This window comes from Prunus dulcis, chromosome 7, assembly GCF_902201215.1.
Source record: "Prunus dulcis chromosome 7, ALMONDv2, whole genome shotgun sequence".
NCBI classification, from domain to species: Eukaryota; Viridiplantae; Streptophyta; class Magnoliopsida; order Rosales; family Rosaceae; genus Prunus; species Prunus dulcis.
In genome coordinates this window covers 3,749,106-3,759,080 of record NC_047656.1, presented here as the reverse complement: position 1 = coordinate 3,759,080, position 9,975 = coordinate 3,749,106, and the positions used below count along the sequence as shown (strand labels likewise).

Below are 9,975 nucleotides of genomic sequence, written 5' to 3'. Positions count from 1 at the left end.
TGATTGCATAATCTGAAATTTTCCTCATGCCGATTAGTTGCTTAGCCCTTTGTTTCTGAACGCAACAGGTTCCAAATTGGGTTTCCTTAGAAGTTGATTAAGGGACTAGAGTCCTTATTAGCGAATAAATGTCGGGAGAGGTACTATAGTCCTAGCATTTAAGGATGTATTTTGGTGATGTTCATATAGGGGATAATGTTGGCAAGGCTTAGAATGACATATTTCTGGTAGAAGCATGAGGTGGATATTTGCTTCGAGGATTTTCAGATGCGATTGGTGAGTACACTTCTAGAGGAGCATACTTAGGAACCCGAGTAGCAGATGCGGGCCCAGTACCCTCACCTTTTCGAGTGACGGGTATGTAAATTTTGAGGATGAAATTTTTATAAGGGGGTAGTTTGTAACAACCCGATCCTTAATTAATTCTTAATTATTATTTTATTCAAAGAAAGGACTAGAATACCCTCAGAATATTCTATTAGGTTAAAATTGACTTTTTGACAGGGAAGGAATTTAGGAATTTCGATTGCAATGTTGCGTAAAGCGCGACGAAACAAGTCTGTAGACACGTAGTGGGCTCAAATCAGAGTTGTATTGAGGGAGATACGATCAAAATACGTTGAGGGGCAAAATAGTATTTTGGCCAGGTCAGATTTTTAAAACCCCACTCTCTCTCCTCCTCCTCTCTCTCTCTTCCCGACGGCTCTCACTCTCTCCCTTCAAACCACCGCCTCCAGCCACGACAGCGCACGGAATAGGTACCAAAAGGACTAGCCCGACCCCGCCATCACACCCGGCCCTTCCCTGACGCCAGCCGTCGTCTGTTATGCCGAAAAAAGCCCAAGAACGACATGTTTTTCTCGAGATTTCGCCGGCCTCGATCTCTCTCCTTCAGCCACCATTTTCGGTGATCAAGGTATGAAATCTCATCTACTCTTCGAGTTCTAGCTGTCTGTTTGGTAGGATTTGGTTGATTTTGCCTGCAGGAGAACGATTTAGGGAACTAGGTTTTGGCTGAATATTGGGTTGAGATTTTGGCCATTTTCGGCCATTTTTTTCGGGTAGGTCTCAGAACACCTAGGGTAGGAGTCTTGACCCGTTATTTGGAGATTTTCCGAAGAAGCATTATTGCTTTGGGCACCACGCGCTGCCGGTGAGTGTGGCAGCGCGTGGGCAGCAGGGTGGGGACCACATTTAGTCTTAGAATGATCTCCTGGTCCTCACGAGAGCGTAGGTACTCGCGAATTTCAGTTCGGACAACGTTTGAGCCTCAATCGGATCTCGCATATTGTGCGATTTTCGGTTTTGATACTTTGGAGCTGTTAGATCGTAGTCATTACCAGCTATGTTTAGTTAGGTAGTTCCAGGATTGTATAGGATTCTATGGATTGTAAAACGGAGTCCCAGATACTCCAGAAATGCCAACCCTAGGGCTAGGTTTACTGTAACCGTCCGATCGTCCGATCGTGATCAATCCGACCGTTCAATCGAGACCAAACTCATGGGACATGTGTCCTAGGCATGTTAGAACCTTTAGGGACTCTGGGACCTGCGAGCGAGGAATACAGCTCGGATAGATGGGATATCTCCGAGACCTGCGAGCGAGGAATGCGGCTCGGATAGATGGGATATCTCCGAGACCTACGAGCAAGGAATGCGGCTCGGATAGATGGGGTATCTCCAAGGCCTACAAGCAAGGAATGCGGCCGGATAGAAGGGGTATCTCCGAACCTGCGAGCGAGGAATTGACGGGTCAAGAATGGGAGTACGCCTAGAAGGAGAGTATTCCAGTTCTAATATATTCTTAAACTATAGGAAGTTCAGTGTATGTCGTATTTATACTCAGGATATAACTAGTGTGAGTATAGGAAAGAACTACGTGTGGCTTGATCCCTCAGTAAGGGTACGTAGACAGCCTAGTATTTCAAGGTGCAGCTGCGAGGTTAGGTAACAAAGGTAGTCCAGTTAAGTTATTAAGAGATCTAATACCGTTCTGGGGATGTTATAAGAATTGATTTAAATGTTGTTAGCATAATGATTTATTTGACTTATTGAGGCTAGAGGCCAGAATAATATGATGTTTGATTGCTAGAATATATTTAAATGCATGCTGAATGATTGAGATATATATATATATATATATATATAAATGTATGTTGACAGGTGGAGACTGCTAGGAAATGTTCAACTTACAGGGGAGACTCTGCCGAATTTTCGGCAGAAGTCTAGCTACTAGAAAAACTGGGATTTTAGTTAGAAGGGCAGTTTGGTCATTTGTGCTGGCATTCGCTAGGTGTCGGACACGCAGAGGGTTCGGTTCAGATTCCAAAGTGGAATTTGGGTCGGGTCGTCTCATTTTAGACCACATATTTGAGTAACTATGTTTTTAACTTTGGATGCTTGTTCCTAGGGCAAAATGTCAAACCTTATTAGAAGTCGTAAGGCGGTGACGACTGCAATGAGTTCGCCTCCCTCGGCTACGCCGTCAGCTACCACAGCTCCAGTACAAATGGACCACATGTCGGTTGGTCCCGAGGTCTCCCATGCACCTGCATCATTAGATCATTAATGGCGCAACTTGTTAGCGTCAGGCGGCGTCACCACCCTCCCAGAACGACCAACACAACATCGACAGATCGTACTGGTGTGTCGGGGTCACAACCAGGTAAAGATTTCCTTGAACTCCAGCTGTCTTGGACCAAGATTTTAGTTGGATTTGTTAATTAAAATTAATTTTATATTTCTTTGCAACCAAGAAGAACACCTGGGGACCTTGTCGCAGTTGAAGACGACGAAGGTCACCCAGGTGACCAACAGTCGTATCAACATCGGATACGACGAGCGGCATCGGGCTGCACCAACGGCGGAATTGCATAGCTCATTGCCCCACGACATTAGTCACGTCGTTCGGACCTATTGCCTTATGAAATGGAAGTCTTTGAAGGCCATGCCTGACGAGATGAGGAAGAAGGTGCGCGGACAATTGTCGGTATGTATCCTACCTTTTAATTGTTTTCCCTTCAAACTTTATATATTTCTATTACTTAATGTATGTAATTAATTTATTGCAGACGAACTACAATTTAGAGAACCTCGATGACGAGTCGTTGGCGTACGTCAACAGACTCTTTGCTGAAAGGTACAAGCAGTGGAAGAGCGACCTGCACCACCATTTTCAGGCATTTGATGATCCGCAGGTCGCTCTTCAGGAGGGTTGCCTAAAGGAGCTTGAGGGATGGGAGGATAGTTGGGCGTGGCTCTGCGGTCATTTTCAGGAGTCCGATTATGTGGTCTTTTTTTATATTAAGTTGAAAATTATTACACGTTTCTTACTAATGTTTATTTAATTTTTATATTTCATTTCAATTTCAGCTAATACGTTTATTTTTGGTATAACAGAAGAAGGCTAAAGCAAATAAGGGCAATAGGACAAGAAGACTCTTCTCCACCATTCAGGTTCCAGGCCCTTCTCATATAGGATGGAGGTGCGGCGGTGGATAATAATAAAGTCGTTTATATTCAATTTTTAATATGTCATTAATATTAATTTATTTTTTTTCGTACTAACATTTTTCTTCTCTTGTTCAATTCAAGGGGGGTCCAAATTCCCGAAGATAGATGTCTTTGGCGACAATTATGTTCAACTTGGGAATGAGTTGGCGGAGTCCCTTCATGTAAGTATTCTTTAATTTTAATTATTATCTTACGCATTCAAGTTTCATGGTTATTATATGAATGTTTTAATTAATACTTTATGTTATGTTAAACAGGCAACGATGATGGAGAAGAGCCAGTTGGTTCTTCAGGAGTCCGCCTCCCAACTTCCTCCCGATACTCCACTCTAGTCTGTGGATCCTCCACAGGATGTGGGGTTTCAGATCCTGACGGAGACCTTGGATCAGACTTCGGGAGGAGGCCAAGGACATATTGTCGAGGGATGGGGAATGCTTGGCAGAGGGAACCTAGACCCCATTCATCATCGCAATCAAACAGTCAAGTAACTGCTTTAACTGCAACGGTGGCCGAGCTTAAGGGTCAGATGTCTGTGCTTCTAGAGTCCCTCGCTCTGTCCGGCATTCCAATCCTGCAGTTTGGTCCCTCGTCGACCTCTGAGACCCTCCAACCCGAGCATGGCCTCCACACCTCTGCCCTTGTCGACAATGTCTAGACCTCCGAGCCGCATTTTCAAGACGACCAAGTATATTTTGGAACATTGTTTGATTATTTTTTTACTTTCTTAATTACATTTTAAACATTTCTCTTGTACTATACATTTATATGATTTTTTAAATTTTTTTTTTAAAAATTTCTCTTCATTACATTTTTTTATTGCAATTTCATTTTATTACCAACAACAAAAACAAAAACAAAAACAAAATTCTTTTTTTTTACAAAATTAAAAAAAAGTAAAATTAATTTTAAATAAAATCGCGATGAAACTCTTTTCGTCGCACCAATTCACGTTTTTACAAAATACAAAAACGTAAAACTAAATTTTAAAAATATATATTTTATTTTTGCTCGACTAAGACAATTTCGTCGCGCAAATGTTTGCAACACGAACAGTTCTCTCGTACCTACATTTCTGCACGACGAATATAAACCGTTGCGCTATGTACTGGCAAAGAACGTGCTGTTGTCGTGCAAAGGTTTGAGAGACGAACAATTGTGTCGTCCCTAAACTTTTTCTGCAACGAAGTTAACCGTCGCTCAATTTTTCACGACCAATTAAAAAACTTGGTCGCGCAAAGTCTTTCTTCACGATCTTTTCACGACGAAGTTTCTGTCGTACTGAAATTTGTGCGACTCAAATGTACTTTACACGACCAAATTCTCTTCATCGTGCAAATTGTAAAATGTAGTAGTGGTTGTGACAGGACCCAATCCAAATTCCACTTTGGAATCCGAGCCGGACCCTGTACGTGTCTAACACCTGGCGAATGTCGGGCACAAATGACCTATTTGCCCTTCTATACAAAACATGATAAAATAACAAGGTTGACTTTTACCGAAAAACCGGCAGAGCTTCCCTTGTAATTGGCTCAATACCAATCATTTTCACCTACCAAAACAAGTATATATATTTATACAACCAACTGCCAGCATACATAAATATACATTCCAACAGTTCAGTTCTCAATTTAGGGCAAAATATTAGAGCAACTACTAAAAATTTACAAAGGAGTTAATCCTTTTACAAAACAAAACTTCTACATCAAAGGAAAGGCGCGGAAGATGGGAAACGGCCCGGTGGTGGATTCCTGTGCACGTCTACTACCTGGGGGCGCAAAACATTCAAAAATGTGAGTGGACAAAAATAAAGGTCTAGAAAATAGCATATGAACATACTAACCCCATTGTAAAAACAGTTATGCAAAACTGAATTTTACTCTTCATTATATTCGTACTAAAATCAATGCATCCACATATTTATATACGTATATGCCAATCATATACAAGGTCAATAAAACTCTCTTAAAAGCATTGAAATCAATTTAAAACTACCACCAAGGTGTACCCCTTTAATTATGTCAATTCCTGATATCCGTCAATTCCCGATAATCCGTCAATTCCTGATGATCAGTCAATTCCCCTGGCAGGTCTCGGTGACACAAAGTCAACCCGAGCCGCAAACTGGCAGGATTCAGGGAACCGTAGTCAGCCTGATCCGCATTCCTGGCTCCCACGGTCAGGGCGTCCCCAAAACTCGTGAGGCAAATGTCAAGCGCGCTGACAAAACTGAAGGCAAACTGGATGTCCGTGGACATCGTCATATCCGAAGGCAACATATACCGAAAGCAACCTATTTCTATAACTGGGTACCTAAGGTGGCTTAAGAAAATATAAAATTTCTGAAAGATCTGATGAATAATTGAATTTTTGTTAAATCTAGAACTCTGCTGCCATTTTATCTGATAAATATCTCAATCTTTACTTTCCATATCTTTTTAGCATTTTCAACTAGGCAGCATATAAATAAAGATATTTAACTTCAACAAATCATGCTAGGAAAACCATAATCAATAAAACTTATTCAAGATCAAATAATGAAATTCATTTGCATAAAATCATTTATAAAAGAAAAGTCCACTCACTCCTGGTCCGAGCTAGCTGGACCTCCTGAAGGTCCCTCCTGCGGGTTTGCCTGGCCCCGGGTGCCTGGTTAAACCACCATGAATATTTAATTAATAAAACTGCTCGGTATAAGTATTTAATTAAAACCCTGACCCCCGGCTCCTAGAAGTGCGTGCACTAACTTTAAAGTCATTCTTATGCCCACTTAAGCATTTCGGATGGTTAGAACTGTCTTAAAAGACCCGAGACTCACTAAGTGATAAACTTCCATATTGGTCAATACGGAACCTCGTGGGGTCCACGATCTCCAATTACCAATCCGAGAGTTCCTATAAGTTCCTCACATTTAAATAACCATGTCCTGCAAGTCTGGTCTGAATCGGACGATCGGATTGACCACGATCGTGTAATCGCATAATTTCTAAACCCTAGCCCTAGGGTTCGCGATTTCGGAGTATCCGGGACTCCGATTCACAATCCGTTGAATCCTACACGATTCTGGAATTATCTAGAGTAACATATCTGAAATTGATTACGATCCAACGGCTCAACAGCATTGAACCCGGAAATCGCACAATATGGAAAATCCGTTCGAGGCTCAAACGGTATCCAAATTGGGATCTGCGAATTTCTACGCGCTCGTGACAACCTAAGGATCGCATCAAGACACAGTGCCACTGCACTACCCTCGCCCACGCTCCGGCAGGGCTGGGTGTCCAAAGCGATTACGCATCGCCGAAAAATATCAAAATCACGGCTCCAAACTCCTACCTTAGATATAACACCATATTTGGAACCACTTTTGTTCTTGGACCTACCCCAAAAACTGACCGGAAGTGGCCGAACACGGAGGCCGAAAATTGGCCGAATTTCAAATTCGAAAATCTAATATCTACACTGAGAACCGATTAATTCCTACCCAACAAGCAGCTAGAACAGCTCGAGAGGTTCAAAATCCATACCTGGCTCGTCGGAATCGGTGGCCAGAGGAGAGAGATCGACAGCGGCGAAGATCGGACGACACCGGCCGCTTCTTCTTCATTTTCCGGCGAAACCACGGCGGCTGGAGGCGGGAGTCGGCTTGGGCTGGATGAGGACGACGCCCTGGTCATTTTGGTACTGGCCCCGTCCACAGCCGTGGCCGGTGTCCGGAGTTTCGAAGCGAGAGAGAGAGAGAGGCCGACGGAGAGAGAGAGAGAGAGAGAGAGAGAGAGAGAGAGAGAGAGAGAGAGAGAGAGAAATCTGATTTTTATAAAAATCCCATTTCGAAATAATTACGATTGTGCCACTGAGTTTCTTTTGACCATATCTCTCTCGTTACAACTTCGATTCGAGCCCACTATGTGTCTATGAACTCATTTCGTCGTGCTCTAAGCACCGGTGTAAGTAGAATTGTCAAATTCCTTTTCAGTCAAAAAGTCAACTTTTCGTTAATAAAGTATTCCAAGGGCACAATTGTCTTTCCTCAAAATAAATTACTAATTAAATATGAATTTTGGGTTTGGGTCATTACAGGTTGTGAAGTCCTCCTTATTTCTTCTATCTATGCTCTATATTATTTCTTCAAAATCAAGGTCTCTTTCTTCTATAATTTTTCCATCATTCTCTATGAAAATTACTCTCTTAGTTTCAACAAACCTTGTGGTGTGACCTAGACTATAAAACCTAAACCCTTTGGTCCTCTCTGGATAGCCTACGAAAAAACAACTTCTTGTCTTTGTTTCCAATTTCTTTTCCACAAGGTTACAGAGTTTGGCTTTAGCTTCGCATCCCCAAACCTTTAAGTGATTAAAGCTTGGTTTCCTTTTGTTCCACAACTCATAAAGTATCTAATCTACACTTTTGGTTTGCACCCTATTTAAAATATAATTGACTGTTTTAAGAGCTTCTCCCATAGAAAATAGGCAAATTGGAACTGCCAGTTTCATTGGTTTGGAGCATTAAATTGTTGACAAAAAAAAAAAAACCATCAAACTAGAATAACTAAACATTTTCTTGAATGAAGTATTGTATTTATTAAATATTTGTTGTTTTTAAGTAAATCAATAATTTTCTAATGTTTGAATTTTAAATGTGGACTCTTGTATTCTTAAAGAGTTAAAGTAATTTTTGTTTGGACCCAAATTGTTAAATTCATTAAAAAAATTTGAGCCCCCCTTGATTCGAGAACCAGGGTGGTCATCCTCGGTGCCCATCTCTAGGGCGGCCCTGAATGCCAGTAAAAGAATGGGTCATGTATTAGACGTGACTATTGCTTTGGTGACAAAAAACCATTGCTATTGAGAGCAATGGCTCCGATTTTGGTGGCAAAGGCCAGAATTTACTTCATGTCATGTGCCAAATTTTACTATACACATACACTGTCACCCATGTACATATAAATTTTTCTGCAGCAAATTAAATTGAAAACATTTTTGGATGACTAATTTGCAAATTAAGAAGCTAGCAGAGTGAGTGAGAAGATGATCACATAAGGGTGCAATATGCATGAACATTGTCGTCACTGAAGAGATGTACAGTTTGATCGGCAACGGTTGAGTATAAAGGGTCCGGGAAGTAGCCATGTACGCTTTCGTTATAGCCGTGCATGTAGTAGTTATAGGAAGACGAATACGTGGACTCGTCTAGGTATTGAGATGCATACGGATAGTATTCGGTGTCGTATGGGAAGGGCCAAAACTCCGCTTTCCTTCCTGTTCTTCTTACAACCTTTAACACCTTCCGCTGATCCACATACCCCGTCACCGTTACCTTTTGCTTATCCATGTCTATTTCTAAACTATCCACACCTGCACTTATGCATGCATGCAATATTATATTCTCATCATTACACATACAGATATGAATGTAAATGACAAGTAATTAACTAATGAAGAATTATATTATACAGGAGCGGAGCCAGAAATTTGCCAAAGAAATGTAAATTCCAACTGAATATTGCCAAAGAAAAATCCAAAAATAAAAAGAATAAAAAAGGAAAGGGAGAAATATGAAAGCATCGAACTAATTACGGAGATGGATGAAACAAAAATGAATTATAAATTCTTGCCCTGTATTTTCGAAATCGCTCTTCGTATCCTTTTTTCGCATCCTTCACAATCCATATGCACCAAAAGTTCCACAATCTATGAGGCAAATGAAAGAAACACAAAAACATGAAGACCTAAATCAAATTATATAATTAGATACAAGTATTAGAGAACCTACATATACTGGGTAGCACTTACAGACATGGCATTAGATAATTGTGTGGACTTGCCATTTCGCCAACCAAACATAATGCTTGGCTTTAGATATATGCACAATCTGTTGTTTGATTTTACTAGACCTCCCTTCGAGAGATCTTTGCCTCTCATAATATATACCTTCTCAACTCAAAAAGCTACTTTAATGTGATATGTATATATAATTCTTGGCTTGTGGTTCAAGCCTCATATTTGCTTGCTAAAAGTTCCAATACGTTTTCTTTTGAAATATTCCATATACAACATTTCTAAGCAATAATCTTCATCATCTCTCTCAATCTAGCTACCTCTGGCCAAGGAGATCTATCATATCCGATAACTTTCACAGTTTGCATTATCTTTATCACAAAATGCCCAATTTATTTCCTCAATGTATAGTATAGTATTCTAAATTTTTATATTTCTAGCTCGGATTTTGCTCTTGTAAGGAAAATATATTGAAAAGTACAAGAGAATATCAAAATGGCCAATACGTCCAAACAGTTGTCAATTTTGGAATATATACTCAGATTGGTTCCTTATATATCCTCATTATATATGGATACCTTTTACAAGCTAATTAGAAGAGAGCATAAGCCTTAATTCTAATTTGTTGAAGGATATGTTTTTCCCTTTTTTTTTTCTTTTTTGTTAATCGGAGGGACGGATCCTTGGC

At 40.6% G+C, this 9,975-nt stretch overlaps 1 protein-coding gene across 1 annotated transcript; it reads right to left on the bottom strand.

Annotated features, from left to right (window-relative positions):
- Nucleotides 1-8,541: 8,541 nt before the first annotated feature.
- Nucleotides 8,542-9,353, bottom strand: LOC117636052 (heavy metal-associated isoprenylated plant protein 45). The gene is made up of 3 exons (XM_034370489.1): nucleotides 9,303-9,353; nucleotides 9,125-9,200; nucleotides 8,542-8,864 (listed from the first exon to the last, which is right to left on the bottom strand). Exons 1-3 carry the CDS (start codon nucleotides 9,351-9,353, stop codon nucleotides 8,542-8,544), a joined length of 450 nt encoding a protein of 149 aa, XP_034226380.1.
- Nucleotides 9,354-9,975: the final 622 nt, after the last annotated feature.

Coding starts and splice junctions, on each gene's coding strand:
- LOC117636052 (XM_034370489.1), bottom strand. CDS start 9,353: ATGTTTGGTTGGCGAAATGGCAAGTCCACACAATTATCTAATGCCATG. Junction 9,201..9,302: donor AATTATCTAATGCCATGTCT/GTAAGTGCTACC, acceptor TTTGCCTCATAG/ATTGTGGAACTTTTGGTGCA. Junction 8,865..9,124: donor AGCGATTTCGAAAATACAGG/GCAAGAATTTAT, acceptor GCATAAGTGCAG/GTGTGGATAGTTTAGAAATA.